We start from the raw sequence: 19,644 nt of genomic DNA, 5'->3' as shown, positions 1-19,644 counted from the left end.
AAAAGCGCCACTTTCCATATTGAAACCAGTAGAGAATTGACCACTAGAAACCGTTAGAAATCTGTACTGGTTTTCTCTACTGGTTTCTATGGGATTTTCGACCTGGGTTGCGCATAGCAAGTATTATGGATAGTCGATAGGAAAAACAATTTAGCCTTCGGCCCCAGGTTTAAAGGGTTAAATTTGTAGATATTGGACGTTTCATTTTGTCGGTAATTGGTGGCTAGTTTTGTCGGTAATCGTTGGCCTCTACACCCCCCCCCCCCCCCCACTGAAAAGGGTCTAGCGACGCCCCTGATAGTATCCTACTACTAAACATGACAACTTCTAGCTCAGTCGTTACTCAAACTCCCAAAATAAAATTCACTGAAGGAGTTGCTAGAATGTGAGGTTTTTAGGCTATATGGGAAAGTTCGTATTAAAAAAAAAAAAAAAATTATTATTATTATTATTATTATTATTATTATTATTATTATCATTATTATTATTATTTTATTTATTTTATTTTTTTGGGGGGGGGGGGGGGGGGGGGGGGAGGGGGCAGCTATAGCTCCTTTTCTACGGATTTATATTATGTACTGTGTTCAGTACCCTCAAAAAAATTTCATCTCATGACGCCACTGTCTAGGCCTATTAGAATCATATTATTGGTGCATGATGTCATTACCTTTTCTGGGTATTTTGGTCATGAACGCGATAAAAACAAATTGACGGGTTAGCTCTTTCCAAGTTTTTTATATTATTTTTAAGTGATTGAGCTATGCAATAAATGAATATATTTTGTCATTTAAAATAAATTGTTAAGTATAGAGTACAGTTATTATGGATTATATAATTTGTTTTTAGAGTCTGTTTGTGAACTAAGTTGTAACTGGTTCACTTTCGCCGAAAATAGCAGGACATGGGCAACTGCTTCTATTGGCCGTTGTGCGTGAACGGCTGAAATAAGCCTAATATAGGAAGTAAATGAAAAGACTAGATGTGAGTAACACAAACACATACCATACAGTCATTTTCAGGTGATCTCGCGATCTCGTACTCCGTGCTCGGCTGATATATTGCATATTGGAACTCTAAATAAGGCTACATTTATACGTTTCTTCATCTCTTCAAGCAAATTAGAGGTTTGCTGTATTCTTTACTTTGATCAGATTGCAGAGAATCTTTAGAAAGATGTCGAGCAGTTTAGAAAGTATCCTTTTTTATTTGTTTACTGTCTGTAACTTGTAAAGTTGTAATGAAATTGGTGGGGAATTGATGTGTCGTCTACACACATACCTACATGATGTAGCTGCATTACTAATCCTGGCTGTGTATTAAAAGCTGTTATTGATTCTCAACATTTCAAACACCACTGTACAAAACTCAACTGAGCTGATTTCACTCAAAATCGGTACTTGAGTGACAATTGATCATGGATAACATGACCTAGATCTAGACTAGATCTAGACCCTAGATCTAGTTAATAGCAGTAAAATACAATTTGTTCAACTCACCGATGTTAGAAAGAATAATTCAAAAATTAAAATCGTGAGTCTACTGTCAAACTTGCTTACAGCCACATCGGCATCATTGTGTGCATTTGTGTGTTATTTGTGTTTTGACTAGGTGGACCACTACACTGGCTCTTTCTCTACACAGGGCCTCCGTTTAACGTCCTTTCCGAGGGACGGAGTGTTTTCCACTTAACATAGCCTACATCTATGAGCTATGTGTTAACACACAACGCAGGCTTCAGTCATCTGCCTGAGTAGGATTCGAACCCGGCATCTTTGGTTCGACAGGCAGACGCTTTACCGACTGAGCCAACTCGCCTTCATGTGTGCAAATGCCGTCTATTAGCACGTAGTGCAGCGCTAGAGGACAATACGCATTAGCATTGACTCTATATATCGTCGCTGTTTTCATGAAGTGACGGTAGTGAAAAAAAATTGCATTCACTTTGCGTTACGATTTTCCTCACTACCGTCACTTCGTGAAAACAAGGACGATATAATTTTTAATGTCATATTGCTGTATAGCGTGTACTCACCTTTTTGCAGGTCCTAAATTACCTGCGAGTGCCAGGGTCTAATGACTGGTGTACTATCTATAAAGCACCTAAAGATGCTGTAGATACTTAAGAAGCTACTAACATGTAGTAAATTAAAAATACCGGTATCTATTTGTGCACTTGTACCATGGACTATTGGAATGATGTGCACATCTTATTGTGGGGTAGCACTTCTTTACTGCTGTAGGATTCACATAAAGGGATTAGTAGTGCAATAATGGAAAAACAAATAATTTTTCTTAACCAGAATTTATTTTCAGAACACCTTTTCAATCTGAAGTTTGCTGCCAAGCAGATGAACAGAGAGTCTAAGAAATGTGAGAAAGAAGAAAAAGCAGAGAAGACCAAATTAAAAAAGGTAAATGTCAATATTCACGTAATCTCTCCGACCTACATGTACATGTACCTGTACATTTCTCCTCCTCAGGCATACAGATTAAGATACCGATAGTAGTAATGTTTTTTTTTTTTAAATATTTTTTTGGTGCAAATTGCAGAATTCTGTACATAGTAAAAAGAATTATGTAGTAAATTATAATGTTTACATATACGAACTGAACAGTAATGACAGTACATCAAGTCAGAGGCATAATAATAACATTGACAACATTGATGTGTAGGTTCAGATAAACTAGAGTGAATTGCACAATCTATGGAAAATATAAGCAATGATTAACATGATAGAGGATTGAGATTGTACATGTAAAAAAAAAATCATTTTTACTAGATAATCAAAATACACAGGCGTGTAGCATAAAACATATGAACTGAGTTCACTTTAGTATGTTTATTTTATCACTGGACTTCTAAATTTATTGCTACTGTTAAACAGCATATGTAAGTTTGAAGGAGAACGGAAAGTGTAAAGTGTATTGATGGACCTGTGATGAATTGAAAGAATGAAAATAAAACTCAGATTAAGTGTTAGCCGTCACAGTTGTGACTTACCGGTTTGTCAGAATTTATTTTGAAACCCAAGTTGCAAAATACTTTGACAAGAACAATTCAAGATGCCATGCTGAAAGAGCCTTCCAAGAATAATTTCAATTGATGTCTCATGTCTGTAGGCCAAGATCCACTGCATACAAAGAACTTAGTCAGGAATATGATCAAATTACCCAGTCAATATTTAAATCTTTTAGGCCAGACAGTGAGGCAAATACTATTGAGGAATGGCCCGGTGCTATCGGTGTTTACTTTATTACCAGTATAGGCCATGTAATGAGGTAATATTCAATTCCATGTAAAAAGCTGGTGAATAAGATTAGTGCTGTAGTCAAACGTTTAACCGTCCGGTATCCGACCGCCCATGGCGGATTCCGTTTTCAATTGGACGGTTTCGTTTTCCGTTTTTTTAAAGTTTTTTTTTATGTTTTTTTTTTTTAATTTATTTTTTTTTAAATAATTTTTTTAAAGTTTGATTTATGCCCCTCCACCTGGTACTATGCCTGGCAATGTCTCCCAGCTCAGTAATCGTTGTGAAGACACACCACTCGAAAACTAGAACAACACTCCAATTTGTCTGTCATCTTGGTTTGAAAGTAATCTTTGTAATAGATCTCAATAGGTAGTTTATAATAATAATTCATCCAATTTTTACACATGGCGTACCACAGGGTCCTATCCTAGGTCCTCTACTGTTTTTAATGATCTTACATATTCTTCTAAACACGACATTGTTACTATTATTTGTGACTAGTTCACAAGCACAAATCGGCGCCTTCAACTGCACCTCGCAGTTAAATGAAAGTCCTTCCCGCTTTTTCACACGGACCTGGCTTGCTGCCGACAGAGTCGGCCCCAAAAAAAAAGAAGATTTTTTTATTTTTTAAATTTTGTTTAATTGTGCAATTGATGTTCAATCTTTTATAGGCTATACAGAAGGGAAATGTTGAAGGGGCCAGGATCCACGCTGAGAACGCAATTAGGAACAAGAGCCAGGCCTTAAATTTCCTACGAATGAGTGCCAGAGTGGACGGAGTGGCTTCAAGAGTTCAGTCAGCCGTGGCCATGAAGAAGGTTACTTCATCAATGTCTGGGGTAGTCAAAGCTATGGACTCTGCAATGAAATCAATGAACCTAGAAAAGGTAACAACAACAATCTTCTAAATCTTTCAGTGAAATAAGTAAACCTTTCTTGATTGGAAGTGCTAATGCTTAATAATAAATGAATTTTTATAGCACTTTCTACTATACATGTGAATAAGACGTGTGTAGGATTAGGAAAAGTGATTATGTAGTTTCTTAGTAGTTGCATTTCTGTGAGTTTGAAACTCAAGATAGCCCAAAGATCATTTTGCTTAGCTACACCACCACCACCATCACCACCATCATCTGTATCTTCCTCCTCTTTAAATTATTTGTTGTTTGTCTTCTTAGATAAGTGCACTGATGGAGAAGTTTGAGAAGCAGTTTGAAGACATGGATGTCCAGACACAGTGCATGGAAGACACCATGTCTGCTTCGACCACTCTCACCACACCTCAATCTCAAGTAGATAGCCTGATGTCACAGGTAGCAGACGAAGCCGGGTAAGTACAGTATGACCTACATGTATTCCTTCCCCTACCTGCAACCCTGATGAAATAGAATGAAATGAATGATAGGATGAAAGATATAATGAAATACATACAGGTATGTCTATCTCCAGTGCAGTCTTCAAGCAGAAACTTCAAATGTGAAACACCTCTCCTTCCATAGCACATACACAACCATACTAATCAAAACGTTGGTGAAGTATAGTTAACCCTGAGTATACCGACGCAACCGAAACAGGTAAAAATTACCTCTGTAAAGGAAATGAAATATTTAGGCATTGTTTTTAGTAATAATGGATCGTTCAAAACGGCGACAAGGGACTTAGCGGATAAGGCCAGGAGAGCATTATTTAAACTTTATAAATCTTTCGGCAAGTATTAAAACCTTATTACAACTGTTTGATGCAACTATACAACCTATTTTGCTTTATGGATCCGAAATTTGGGGAGCTAGTGCAATAGACATGAAGAAAATGCTTCAAATAGAAACAGGGAAAACAGGACTGTATTATAAAAACGATTTTGAGAAAGTACACATTCAGTGTTGTAAAAATATCTTAGGGGTAAACCGCAAATGCAGCAATTTAGCAGTTTCAGCTGAAATTGGAAGGCATCCTCAACTTATTCAAATTGTAATAAACATGCTCAAATATTGGATACGAATACGAAGTTTGGATGAAAATGGCCTTGTCTATAAATCTTTTGAAGAAACAAAAAATTAGGAAATAACGAACAAAGCTGTTGGTTAATGTCAATTCGGGATATCTTTAGTTCACTAAATATTTGTAATAATGGAAACGAGACCGTATTGGACCCTGAAAATATACAAATTTCCAAAAAGATGTTGTCGAGCTATGTAAATTTTGTTTGGAAAGGAGATTTGATGAACAATTAAAACTGGATTTATTTGATGATAGGGATACCCATGAAAGGAAATAAACTCAGAACCTTCAGACAATTTAAAAACGCAACCAAGCAAGAAAAGTATTTATCTCATATACCAAATATAAATTTAAGAAAAAATATCACCAAACTACGTCTGAGCGCACACAACTTACCCATAGAAACGGGAAGATATAAAAGACCAGAAAAAATGCCCCCGAATCTACGAATCTGTGAAGAAAATATGAATCTTGTAGGAGATGAATTCCATATTTATTATGAAATGTGACAAGTATATAGATTTACGAGTAGATTTTATAGAAAAATTAGTAATCTGGAAGAAAAGTTTAGTAATTTGGATAGTCAAGAAAAATTCATATTTATAATGAGATTAGAAAATGAAGTTGTAATAGATATTTGTTCTTTGTTCACCAAAAACATAATTGCTATGAGGGTTAATTTTTAGATACTATGTTATAACAAAGTAGAAATGTACAATCTTATGCTTTTGGTTTAATTCTGCAGTAGGTCGCAGTTATGTTTAAGTACTATTACGTCATGTATTTTAGGCACCCCATGTACCTCATTTACCTATTTTGTATTAATTTATTTAGAAAAGTGCTGTATTATGTTTATCTAAATCTTCGGATGTATTATGGTACATTATATTACTATATGCATTATGTCATGTTACATTAAATTATGTCATGTTATTACTAAAAGAAAAAAAGAGTGTTTCTGCTGGATATAATTTTTTCCTTCTGTTTTGCTATAAACACTGCATTGTAAATTGATTTATACGGTATATATATGTTTACAGAATATTGATATGTTACATTACATTGTAAATTGACTTATATTATATGACATATATGTTTCCAAATAGAATATTGATTTGTTACATTACATTGTAAAGTGATTATATGTTTATAAACAGAATATTGATGTACATCAATGAAGTTTAATAAATACACACAAGAGCGATTTTCAAGTCAAGAACTTCCACAAGTTGCTGATATTCAGTTTTGGGTCTGTTGGTGATTCAAAAATGAAATTATATTGTAGGATGAAATTTGTGTATATTTTATCTGAATCACATGCATAATTTGTGAATATTTTATGGCTATTTATGCACATGAAAGTTAATGGTTTTATGTTAGTGGGCAATAAAGCTGTACTTGGTATATACTTATTAGCACATTATTAGTAATTGAGCAATAAATAATATTTCAATATATTCTTTGTTTGTTTGCCGAATTGATAATGACTCCTAACAATCTCTCTCTCTCTCTCTCTCTCTCTCTCTTTCTCTCTCTCTCTTTCTCTCCTCTCATCCTCTTTCTCTCCTCTTATACTCTTTCTCTCCTCTCATCTTTCTTTTTTCTCTTTCTCTGTCTCTATGTCTGTCTCTCTCTCTGTGTGTGTCTCTCTCTCTCCCTCCTTCCCTCCATCCCTCCCTCCCCCTCTCTCCCTCTCATTATGTTTTTCCTTGTATGTTTCAGATTGGAGTTAAACATGGAGCTACCTTCGAGTCAGACAGGCAGCCTTGGTCAGTCCACAGCCTCAGCAGAGCAGGATGAGTTATCAGCAAGGTTAGCGGAGCTCAGGAAAATGTGATGAATTGTACAGCTCACAGAGTACAGGAATATGTATTCCTTTTATATGAACATGTCATGATGAATACGCCAGTTTACGGTTACATCAGTGCGCATGCGCAGACAGGCTGACCTGAGGTCAGTGGTATTTATGCGTAAATTAAGATTGCGCCCATGCAAATGATGATGTGAGCGCACAACGCAGTGCGTAGGCAGTAATGTCATCATAATTTGCATGGGCACAAACTTAATTTACGCATAAATACATGACCTCTAGGTCATTGGCTTGGATTAAAATGGCGCACACAACCGTAAACTGGTGTATTGAGAAGTTTTATTTCACCATTCTTATAATAAAAGAGAGAAGTATGGTGATTTATTTAAGCCAGTGTAATTTAAGACTATATAACCCAGAGAAGGGCCCTGTTGTATAAAACCTACCATTGATGGTAACTTTGCCATTACAGGGACTTGGTAACATTGTTCAGATGAGAGATAGTGGTTCTGAGGTACTGACTTCAATGCTAGATGTACAATTAAAGATAATCTGAAAATTTGAGTGAAAACGGACCATTACTCATGGTACAAATTGGGAAAAACTGATCTGATCGATTCCTTAATTCTCCCAACTAGGTCTAGATCTATAGAACAATTTAATTACATTTTAGGTGAATGGAAATCTCACAAAGCAATAAAATGGCTCTACATTCCATTCCAGACATTTAAGTGTTGACAGATTTTTTATAGCCTGTTTTATGTCTTTTTTTTTCATGGAAAAACAGTTGGAAAAATTCAAAAATGTTTGGGAGAATTTACTGTTAATCACTGTTAGAGGGTGCCTTACATCGACGCCTTCAAAGAAAACCATAGATATCTTTGTGGTTTGAGAATTTTTTCAGGATTTTTTGCCTGTCAGAGGGTTAGTACAGTAGAAGGAATAAAGTAAGTAACATTTTATACAAAAATTAAGCAATTTTTTTCATCAACCTTCAACAATGTTACCAAGTCACTTTAATTAAGTAGCGTCTGTAGAAGCCTATTTTGATTGGCTGTAGAGTTATGTTGCCATGGTAGCTAATGTTAAAGTAGTCACCTGAAGAATCAAAAGGGTTTTGAATCGATGCAAAATTCATATCAAGGAGAAAGGGAAGCCTTACTGACCAAATTTAACAACTCCCCTCAATCCCTTTTCAAAATATGTTTGGGGCCCGAAGTAGTCATCTCTCAAAAGTGTTAATTTTGAGATCCAGATTTTCTGGCTTCAGCGGTCCTCCGTAGAGCGTCAAGATTTGTGACATCACATGTGAGACACAGCTAGCCACAAAGCATTTTTGCCTTTCCTTGATATCTATATGATTTTCCAGCAAATTATTCGTGTTTTTCATGAGAAAATCTTAATATCCATATATGATTTGTCCATAATTATTAGTTGTGAAGTTTCTTTGGGGGACTACTTTAAGGGGAAATTTACTATCAGTGGTAATTTTTATGCAATGGGCCCAGCTTTTGATGATCTTCTCCAGAGCTTCTTTAAAAGTTTGTCTCTTTTATTGAAAAGTTAATATTGTACCCCCAAGAAAAAATGATTTTCTCTCAAGTATACTTAAGCCCACTACACACTACGATCTGACTGTGATCCAATTTGAGAAGGATCTATATAAATAAAATCATTGTGAATGATGCTCTGAATCAACACCAAAAATGAAAATGCTGGTTAAATTCAAACCATTAAACCAACTACTAAGAGTAAAGGCCAAGATCAGCTTCAAGTCTAATACTGTTTTCACACTGGCACTATTTTGCTTAACCCCATACTATAGGTGGGGTTAAGGGGGGTCTTAGCCCCACCTACATGTATAGTACGGGGTTAAGCCTATTCCACTTTCTGTTCAGACTGGTTTTTACCAAAGTGGGCTAAAGTTGGCTAACCCCACCTATAGTACGGGGTTAACTAACCCTGCAAAATAGCAGGGCTAACTCCGCAATTGTGGTGCTAACTCCTGCTAACCCCGCAATTGCGGTGCTAAGCAAATGAATGAGAACAGAAACGAAAAATAGTCCGGTACTACGCAATGGAGCGTATCGCAGCTGGCCAGATGCGAAGTATGTCCAATCATAACATACACGATGTCCGGGGTTAACGAAATGCAGTGAGAACAGCGGGAATTTTCTTATTCCGGAATAGGCGCTAGTACGGGACTAAAAACAGCGTGTGTGAAAAGCCAAAAAAATAGTCCGGGGTTAAGGATAGTACGGGGCTAAGCAAAGTACGGGGTTAAGCAAAACCAGTGTGAAAAGAGTAATAGACAATCAAATAACTGGTCTGGTGTTACTAAGATTCAGAGCTGATTTGGGATCTCCTCCTAACATCGGGCTCACAAAACCCAGTAATTTCAATTTAATTATCTGTTCCCAGAACTTCAATGACTAAGATTATTTATTGTCTGTATGAAGCCAGAAGGTCATTAGGATCTTTTACTTTCAATTTACGCAGAGTTAATGCCCTCCGTCTCCAAGCAGGTTAAATGTCAATTGTTTCAGTGAATCTTCCAAAAAGTCAGATGGCAGTCAGATCGTATTGTGTTCAGTGGTCATTACAAACTTGTTCCAGACTATTTTCTTTGATAGTCCATGAGATATGTGCCATCATTGAAAGGGACATTGCTGTACATTGTATGTATTGTGAGTGTATATATAGATGTGGTATAATTAAGCCACAGCAGTTCTTGTGGCTGGAGCCAGATTACAGATATCACACATTTATTTTTTTCAATTTCAAGTTCTTGTATAGAAGTATATGTATAAGGGTTATCTAGGATTCTTTTTAAAATTTGCATTACAGCTCTAGTTCACTGATGTAAGATTTCTTTGTTAATTATTTAGCTTTTGTGGATACATGTTTCATAGAGTTATTACTATGTGTTTTCTCATTATTCGAGACTTACGTTTGTGGCTTTTTTCCCTATCCAAGTCCTTTCCATGGAAATTCTTTTTCACAAAGAGGAACAAAGCGGAACATGAAAGTGAGCTTGAACAACAAGATATGTGGCTTTGTTTTCAGACTAGGGCAGTTTCTGGTTCTTGTCTTTCTCTGATATTTTCCTTTAAATGGATCCGGTAACTTTGTCTCAGATTCTGAAACAAAATTTTGGATTTAGCTCGTGCTGCAATGATAGTTATATACCTTTAGGTCAGTCAGGAACCCAATGACTTTTACAAGCCGATCGCCTGTCTGATTTTCAGGATATTTTTGATTGGCGTTTCAAATTTTGAAAACCGTTTTCCCAATGGTTTTCATAACATTACAGTCTATTGGGGAAAACAAGTATGGTAAAACCGGTCACTCAATTTTGTAATACTTTTTTTGATTTTTTGAGGCACTTCTTGATCATTTTGAAGCACAATTTTTTTAGGGCTTCAATATTACGCCATATCACAGACACTGATAACACGTAGGGCCGTGTATCTCAGATTTAACATTGTTAAACGATCCCTTTAAGATTTTAATTTGTATGTAGATAATTTCAATAAATAGTTGGTTGTAAATTGTATTTTGGAACGTGAAGGCTGAAAGGTTTTAAATATCCTTTGAAGCTTGCTCTGACACTTGCTCAAATTACAGACAAAATTAATAGTTTATTTTTTAAGTTAAAGAATTTCAAAACAATTAAAGTATTTTTAAATATTTTATAAAGTTGTTAAATGTCATCAATCTACATGGAAGAGCTCACTTAATTATAACATATACCGGTAGTTTATCTAAATAGTTTTATTCAAAACGTTATACATGTAGTAAATATATCATTTTTTTTCCTTGGTGAATTAAAAGTGAATTTCATATACATGTGTACTAGGATTTAAACAAAAATATATTCAGTTTAACCATTATAGTTTTATTATTTTTATTGTTGTTGCCAGTATTATTTAATTGGGCAGCACAATTTGTGATGGTAGTTGTGAGAACTTTTAGTTGTAAATTATGTGATACCAATCATATATTGCTCATTTATGCTTTTGAATATCACATATGTTTTTAACCTCTACATATGAATGTGTTGTAATACCTTATAGTCGGCCAGGTTTCTAATATGTACACTTTTGAAAGCTGTCAAACAATTTTTCTAAATATATTTGTGTATGTTAAATTTGTTTATGTTTTTAATATAAGATATATATACATGTATGAAATAATTATTGATTATCTTTGGTTAATTTTGTAAATAGAATATTAAATAAATATTTACATGTAAACAAGACCTGGTCAGTTCCTTATTTAGGTTTGTTCAGATATGTATTATGAATAGCTCATTATTATACATGTATTGTCCTCAAAGAAAAAAGGACCCTCCAAAATAACAAATTTGGAAAAATTTGATATTTAATTTTATTTGTGTTACCACAAAAGGGAACAGCATCTGGCACTTCATTTACATTACAGTGGCATACTGACTTAGTCCATTTGAAATTCCCATACATGTAGGTAAAGTGATTTTGAATGTCACAAACTTGTAATTTTGTTATGGTTTGTCCAATTTTGTTCAAACTTTTGATTTATCCTTTCCTATTTCTGTATTACTTTCAGAGGACTTTGCCTTTGAAATCATCTTTTCATTGACATTGTTATTATGACAATTGTCTACATCATTGCTTCTCTAGACACCATTGTCATCCCCATCATATTCATCATCATTATCATCCTCATCCTCATTATCATCATCCTCCTCATCCTCATCATTATCATCCTCATCATATTCATCATTATCATCCTCCTCATCCTCATCATTATCATCCTCCTCATCCTCATCATTATCATCCTCCTCATCCTCATCCTCCTCCTCCTCCTCCTCCTCCTCCTCCTCCTCCTCCTCCTCCTCCTCCTCCTCCTAATACTTTTGATATTTCCATCATTGCTGCTTATCCCACTATCAATCAGCCTTGCCAACACCACTACAATGTCAGCTACATCATAGCTTGTTTGTCATACTCAATAGATTATGTTCCAAGATTATGGACTATTGAGATTATTATTTTCCAATGGCAATTTGGTAAATTTTTTCACTTGTGTGTATGGAGAAAAAAAAATCATACTTCAAATAATAATGAAAGACTTGGCTGAAAAGATGATATGTGCTCTAGCTGACATGTACCAAGATTAGAGAGACATTCAAAGCATACAATAAATACAAAGTAACCATGACAACAGAAACTTCATTAGATTAAAACTGTCTGGAAGAGATTTTAATGCACACTATACATATCTAGGAAGAATAAAACTCATAGTTTACCTAAATGATACCAGTCAACTTAATTTATCTTAAACTATAATCAAACAATGTATGGTATTCATCATCCCAACATTGATTTAAGTAAATTACAAGACATCGCAAATAATAATTTAACCAGAGTTCCTATGCATTGAATTATACTCATCTTACCTCGTAAGATTTATTGAAAAGAAACTTGCTTAATTCATGCAATATTGCCAAATTTACACTATTGATAACATACATGTATATGATTGTCTATCAGAAGTTATAGAACTCTACAATCTATTCATTTTTAAAAAAGTTACTTGAAAGAAAATCAAAATCCATTTTCAAAACCATACATTCGCTGCAACTCAGTGAAAATTGTTCTAATAGATTGCAAAATATATTACAGTTTCTGTTTTGATTTGTTTCATTAGCTAATTTTCTGTTTTTCATCTTAAGTTGGCATATGGTATACCAGGAGAAAATTGTAAAATACAATGTACATTAGTATCATTATTAAAAGAAGAACAAAGATACTTCGTTAGTGAGGGAACATTTTACATAAAAAATAGTCATATCTACATAAAGCTAGTGAAAGACTACATAACATCACACTACATAGTTTTGTTGGAAAATTGAAATGAAATGAATCTGAAATAATGATTACTTAATTAGTGATGAACAAAACCAGAAAATCACTGTTTCCCTAAACGTGTCTGATGGCCAAGCCTTGTCTATAGTTCAGATTGACTTACTATAGTCACAAATGACCTTTGACACAGCCATAGTGATAGATAGATCTTCAAGTATGTATACTATGAAATACACATATAATATGGATGTTTCTGAAGAGTGTAGAAATTATAATAAATTAGTACTAGCAATGATTTTGCAAAAGTTCATGAAGCCCTAAAGTAGTATCAACACACTCAAAATTTACCTTGGTCTTCAAAATCGAGGCAAACTATTGTAATCCCTCCCAAATCATTACCACTTAAATAAAATATTGCTATGATTTTTTTTCCTGATTTCCTTCCACAATGTTGAAATGGAAGAACATACTTATAAACCCCTCAAAGTTTTGAAAACTCAACTTTTTTTCTTTTTCATAAAGAAGAAGAAGAATGGTAATTCCTTGTGCAATGAACTTTTTCAAGATTTGGGGAAAATAATTCCAGTCATTCTAACCCTGTCGGAGTATGTGAGTAGCCATGATTCATTGGTAGCTAGGTGGATACTTTCACTCAATAATTAAGGATATATTCATCTGATTCATCATACTTAATTACAGTTTAAATAAAGATCATTAAGCATCTGGTTATCTTCTACGGAACTCATGCAAAAAGCTTAAGATTGAATATGGTTTATTCTTCTTTACTGATAACCGTATAGCTGGTAACATAGTGAACATATAAAATCTACAGTCCCATCTGTAGGATCTCAAGCAGTATATACTCCTGACAAACATCCTCTTCTTATTACAAGAAATTCCAGATTCTCAAAACAATCATTCATATTTCTCAGATTACCAAAGACATAATCAAGAAATTCATTATTACCAGAAGATATTTTCTCTTTTTCTCATTACTCAAGATATCACAAGCCCAAAGTTTGTCTTGATCTCACCCGATAGTTTGATCAAATTCAATAATTATGCACCTCTGACGAAGTCACCATTTTTCAAAACTTGATTCTAGTTTCTTTCCAATCATCCTGATCTTATTGCTTCATGATACACTATCTTTACCAGGAAGTTCAACAGAGAAGTCACATTGTACGGCTTACTTTCATTCATGGGGTCATTGCGTCCGGTCGGGTGGTCGTCTTACATGACCTTTCGTGAAACAAAATCGGAAGATCATGTAAAGAGGATGCGACCTTTTATATATTTGCTGTTGGGTTTTCACAAATTGTTGGTAAATTGGACCAGACCATTAGTAGATGAGAGGGGTTTATTTCACAAACATTACCCCCAAAATTTCATGCATAAAGGGGCACGTTTTCACAAAAGATCTGGTAACGTGACAAACCGACCCAACACGATGACCCAATGATTTGAAGCGAGCCACAATGTACTGTGATTATTGTTGCATTAATGACTACTATTTTAATGAATTTCTAGCAGCAACATTTTTTTCGTCAAAAGGAATCATGTATGTCAATGATGGAAGGCTCTATATGTATGTGTTTATATCAAATCTATATAAAATGAACAAGTACTGTGCAGGGTAAATAAACCCATTGGCTGAATTATATGCGAAGCCCTGATTCAAAAGACAGTCATCTTCAGAGATCAGATTTGTGAGAACAGATAGCTTTTCCTTATACAAAGGTTTGAGTCATCTTACTTTCTAATAAACCATACAATAAAATGAACTTATTTACAATTGTATTCATGGAAAGAATTCTCTGATTCATATGTAAAAGTGAAATAGACACTTATATAAAACTCTGATTAGATAAACCAAAGTCTTGAAGAGTTGAACAAGTCTGTACATATTGAGTTTCACTATAATCATTCAGAATTAGAAGGGAAAAAAAGGACAAAATATGTTTACTAAAATGCCTGTAATCTGTTACTCAGCATGATAGATTCAGGCAAGAAATTATGAAAGAAACACTTATTATATTCTAATATTTCTTTAAATAATGTGCTATACTTTGCCCTTCAATGCGAGTCATATGTCATCATTCATCTATACATACAAAATAATGCTGCTTTGCAGTGTGTCAATATTTAATATTATTAGTTGACAAAAACAATAAATGAAATATTTTATTATACAAAAGACTAGTTATCTACAATAGAATTTTGCACTTCACATTCAAAACAAAAAGAGAATTCATAAAAATTGAAGCATACTATGAACTAAATTGCAACATTTAATAAGCAATAGCCATAAATTAATCCAAATGTACACTTCCTTCATTCAAAAATCACTGCATTTTGTTAGCTATATACTTCAGAATACATGATTTGTTCTCTACTGCATATATCTTTGAAACTGAATAAAAGTCCATTTTATTTGTTGAAATTTCAAACGATTTTTCCCTTATCCTTCAATCAAAATACACTTAGGTACTGAATAAAAACTACCTTAGAAGTACCTTTCTTTATCATTATCATGATTTTTATATTTTTTATTAATTTTACTTTTTTTTTAACAAATACAACCCATTACTTAAAAGTACTTGTTTTATTGACAAAAAGTCTAACAATACAGTACTGTCAAGGCCTTTGTGTACTGGGTTATGTTTCATTTCTCTTATACAAACACAGCCACAGAAGTTGAATTGAATATATAATAAATAAATAAATCTAAAGTTAAATTATTTTCATTTGTCCAACATATAAGAGACTTCAAACAATAACTACAAGAATATCAAGTTCAGTAGTACTATAGATGGTTTCAATATTTCAATATATATATTTTTTGTTGCGCTAGTTTATCATTCTTACTACAAATCATAATGATGTATTTCATTAATTATAAGCATGCGTACAAGAGCTTGTTTGAAAAGAGATGTCAAATTCAACAATAACGTAAATCACCACCAACCCATCTCTTACTTCACTTTCTACTTCCATCTTATCTCATATTTTTCAAGATGATTTTTTATATTTTAAATATTTAAATAATGACTGGACTTGAGGTTAAGTATCGTACATACCAAGCTTTAGACAGGGTCAAGATTCTCTATGCCCATTGTAGGTAGAGCCAGCCAATATTATTTTTTAAAATCATTAACACGCACAAAAGTCTATTGTGTAGGGATTCCTCTGGTGTCTACTGACGCATAAACGTCACATCAGGCTCTCGAGCTGAGCAATGATGTATGTTGCAACTATGCACTTTGATTGTCTAAGCTATTGTGTGTTCAAATGCATTTATTTTGATATTATTCTTACTGTTGCACTGGCAGCCATTTCCATTGCTCAGTGAATATTCAATGAAAAAATCCAACCAAATCCCCATTTAACATCTGGATTGAGAGAGAAAAAAGGAGTTCTATAAGGGCTTATCATAATGTCCAAAGGGTACATATAGAGATAATCCATTTCTATTTGATTCTTCTCTGAAATATGGTACAAAGAATACAACATGAATTGCAGAAATGATAAACTAGCAAGAAGATACTATGAGCTATACACTACATAATAAGGGTGGGGCCTAGGGGTGGGGCATGAGGAGGGTGGGGAGGGGGGGGGGGTGGGGGCTAAGATGGGTGGGGTCAGGAAGTACTCCTTGTCTAGCCTTGTGCACAGTTAGGGCAAATGATCTCCTCTCCTTCTGTCACAAAGCACTCATTCACAAGAGAGACTTGACACTTTTTGCAGTTGAAGCATTTGTTGTGCCAATTCCTCTGCTCAAAGCACACATATTTGGTCCCTCCTTGACCTGGAAAATTGAGAAAATGGAGTGAAATTATTAGAATATTTACATATCACTATTTGAAGTAGATGATACAAAGTGTGGTAGAACTCAGGTTATAAACATGTCTCTAGGATGTACAAGTATATTCAGATTCTCACTTGCTTGCTTGTCTGTAGCTCTTATTTTTAACTGTACTCCCCCTCCTCCCCTATTTTTTTTTCTCTCTCTCTTCCCCTCTCCATCTCCCCCTCTCACACTCTCTTACCCATGCAAGAGTACATAGCAGAAAATGCTTGGTGATTCTGCTCCCATCCTAGTAGAATGTTTGACCTAGTGAAGGTTATTAAGTCACAATAACCATTACAAGAGGGGAAAGTCTAATCTGGTGTACAGGGTTATAGAGTTCTACAATCTCCATACATCTGGACAGGCTTGTTAAATCTCAGATCATCGGAAGTCAAAAATTAGTTCCTTTACATGTTCTATTGATTTTAAAACCCATTACAATAGAATGATAAACAAAAACACATTCCTACTGACTAATACAATCAAAAGGTCAAGTGATACACTTGTTTTCATATGACAATTAAAACAGAAAATATACTGTGTCCTGAATTTAAACTTATCTGAAACTATAACCCTACACAAAACCTGACTTAATAGCGGTATCAACTTACCAACGATGGGTTGCTTGCATTCTGAGCATTTCCTGGCATACCTCTCCCCAAAGCAGTCAGCGCAGAGTCTCTTGTCATCCCTCACTGTGAAGCGGGTGTTATAGAGAGACTTGCCACACTCTGCACATCCGAAACATTCTCTATGCCATGGCTCGTTCTTATACTGCAGTCCACCGGTAGAGATGATCTATAGAATCAAGCAATACATCATGAAATAATTACTTCATATTGTGACTTTGCTAGGATTGATAAAGGTATAAATTATCAGTTTGCAAATCTGCAGAGTGTTACATATGTTATAACCGTGAGACTGAGCATACATCATTCCAAGGCCTAAACAAAATAGATGTTGTATTGCCCTTAAGGTGCCAAAACATGAGTCGGTCGTCGGGAATCTTTTTTTTAAATTAAAAAAAAAATAATTCTAATTCCCTCTTTGGGCTGATATTTCTCAGTTTTGAATGCTTTAATACATTTTTTTTCTTCTAAAAAACTTTAAAAAAAAAAAAAAACTTTAAAAAAAAAGCTGACCGTACATTTCAAGATTTTTGGGTCGGTCGCAAAGGGCAATACAAAAAAAATAAAATTGTAGGCCTAATGGTAGATGTATCTAATGAGCTGACATTGAAAGAGGGGCTCAATCATTCAAAGTAGTTTTCTTCCTATATACTAGGTATATTTCTGATTGAACAGTGGCAAAAGCTTTGAGACCTTTTACAAAAGTATAATGCACTCTATAAAAACTGTTCTATTATTATAACTACAACCTTTTCAAAAAGTAATTATTCACATATAATAATAATAATATGTCTTGTTTACTTTATTCCATGTAATTACATCCAACCACCTTGAAATATTAATTATCATTAGTTGTTCTGCATTCTCCTTTCCCTCTCTCTTCATAATCCTCTTTAATGAATACCAGGATCCACCAACTAAGCAGGGACCCGTCACACTTGCTTCAAAATCATACGTGGCCAACTAATTGATTCCATGTATAAAAATAATTCTTCTAGATATCTTGATTGATTTAATTTCTATTCCTGATCAGCTGACATCTACTACAAAATATAAACCAGCAACAGGCCTCCTAATGAAGGGCAAAGGAGACTGTGAAGAAAGATAAATAGCGCCCTCACCTTGCCACAACCAGCACATTTGGTACCAAAGGTTTCCTCGTAACACGTACTGCAGTAAATGTTGTCCTCCTTGGGTACGAAGCTGCCCCCTCCGATATGCTTGTCACAAACCTTGCATCTGAAGCACTTGTCGTGCCATTCCTTACCCTGGAATCCAAGACGTTTCATTCCTAGTTGTTAAGAAGGAGGAGGGGGAAAAAAAAATCATAAGTATTCAGAGAGTACCAACTAGAGATAAAGATGTTTTAAACCTACAAAGCTCCCCATAGTGTAAGAGTTGTTCATACAGTGAAAAGTACTACCATATCATAAAGAAAATTGTTAAAGTTCCCTGTTACAGTTTTACCATTGTGTTGAAGCAATCACAAACAATCAAGATATAACTGTTACCAATTATAAGGACATTTAAAATAAATCATGTTATTTTATGGACAAACCATGGGGTGGGGGAGAATGGAGGGGGAGGGGCTGTGGGGCTGTGGGGGTCATACTGCAAAAATGCTGCTTGTTACCTTAATGGGAAATCTCAAAGCAGAACTAACTTCACTTAGTTTTCCTAATGTAACAAGAGTACACTCCCATAAAAAACATGATTACATTTCATCCTTTAAACTGCCATGGTCTTGGAGAGATAAAATAATAGAACTGAAATCCAATGAAAACTGAAAGTTGATCTGAGAGATTTGAATGTTATCTCATACCGTTCAACCAAATCCATGATGGGATGATATGATTAAATGAACAACCAACTCACGAATACTTTCCTTTTTCTTTTCTTTTTTTGTCTGCGTATGACATGAATGTTAGGTACGTGACTGTATTTCATTCACTTATTTCACTGAGTGAGTAAGAATCAGTCTGATGTGAAGTGCTTGCATGTAATGAGAGAATATGGGTGACTCAGTTTATATAATTCTTATTCATATTCATGAATTATATTGGATCCTGAATGATTTCAAAATGAATCTCAAATAATCGTGAATTGAGCATATCCAATGAAATGTGGAAAAAAATTAAGAAATAATAAAAATAATAGTAAAATTCATATTGCTCAAGGCCCCTACGAAGTAGTATCATTACCCTGGCTTTAGCCCGGTTGCCCTAAGGCACTAAAACCATTCAAGGAATAAATT

General features: G+C 34.5%; 2 protein-coding genes across 2 annotated transcripts in view; one reads left to right on the top strand and one right to left on the bottom strand.

Annotated features, from left to right (window-relative positions):
* Positions 1-986: 986 nt before the first annotated feature.
* Positions 987-7,235, top strand: LOC590105 (charged multivesicular body protein 1b-1). Its single transcript, XM_789722.4, has 5 exons — positions 987-1,192; positions 2,314-2,411; positions 3,926-4,141; positions 4,433-4,584; positions 6,975-7,235. The coding sequence occupies exons 1-5, from the start codon at positions 1,174-1,176 to the stop codon at positions 7,087-7,089; spliced, it is 600 nt and encodes a 199-aa protein (XP_794815.1). The 5' UTR covers positions 987-1,173; the 3' UTR covers positions 7,090-7,235.
* Positions 7,236-12,274: 5,039 nt separating this feature from the next.
* The window catches only part of LOC762640 (prickle planar cell polarity protein 3-B-like), a 55,363-nt gene continuing 47,993 nt past the window's right edge, over positions 12,275-19,644 (bottom strand). Inside the window, exons 8-10 of the mRNA XM_030995817.1 lie at positions 18,512-18,681; positions 17,373-17,559; positions 12,275-16,719 (exon numbers count right to left, since the gene is read on the bottom strand). Coding sequence (XP_030851677.1) covers positions 16,571-16,719; positions 17,373-17,559; positions 18,512-18,681 — 506 coding nt within the window. The 3' untranslated portion in view covers positions 12,275-16,570. The remainder of the gene's footprint in view (positions 16,720-17,372; positions 17,560-18,511; positions 18,682-19,644) is intronic.

Source organism: Strongylocentrotus purpuratus, unplaced genomic scaffold (genome assembly GCF_000002235.5).
Source record: "Strongylocentrotus purpuratus isolate Spur 01 unplaced genomic scaffold, Spur_5.0 spur5_contig_854, whole genome shotgun sequence".
Classification (NCBI taxonomy): domain Eukaryota; kingdom Metazoa; phylum Echinodermata; class Echinoidea; order Camarodonta; family Strongylocentrotidae; genus Strongylocentrotus; species Strongylocentrotus purpuratus.
The sequence above is the reverse complement of the archived record's forward strand: the minus strand, read 5'-3'. Positions and strand labels throughout refer to the sequence as shown.

What these genes read in the sequence shown, in the direction of transcription:
- LOC590105 (XM_789722.4), top strand. An exon ending in AATCAATGAACCTAGAAAAG is followed by an intron (nt 4,142 to 4,432) that starts GTAACAACAACA and finishes TTGTCTTCTTAG; the next exon opens with ATAAGTGCACTGATGGAGAA. An exon ending in CAGGTAGCAGACGAAGCCGG is followed by an intron (nt 4,585 to 6,974) that starts GTAAGTACAGTA and finishes TGTATGTTTCAG; the next exon opens with ATTGGAGTTAAACATGGAGC.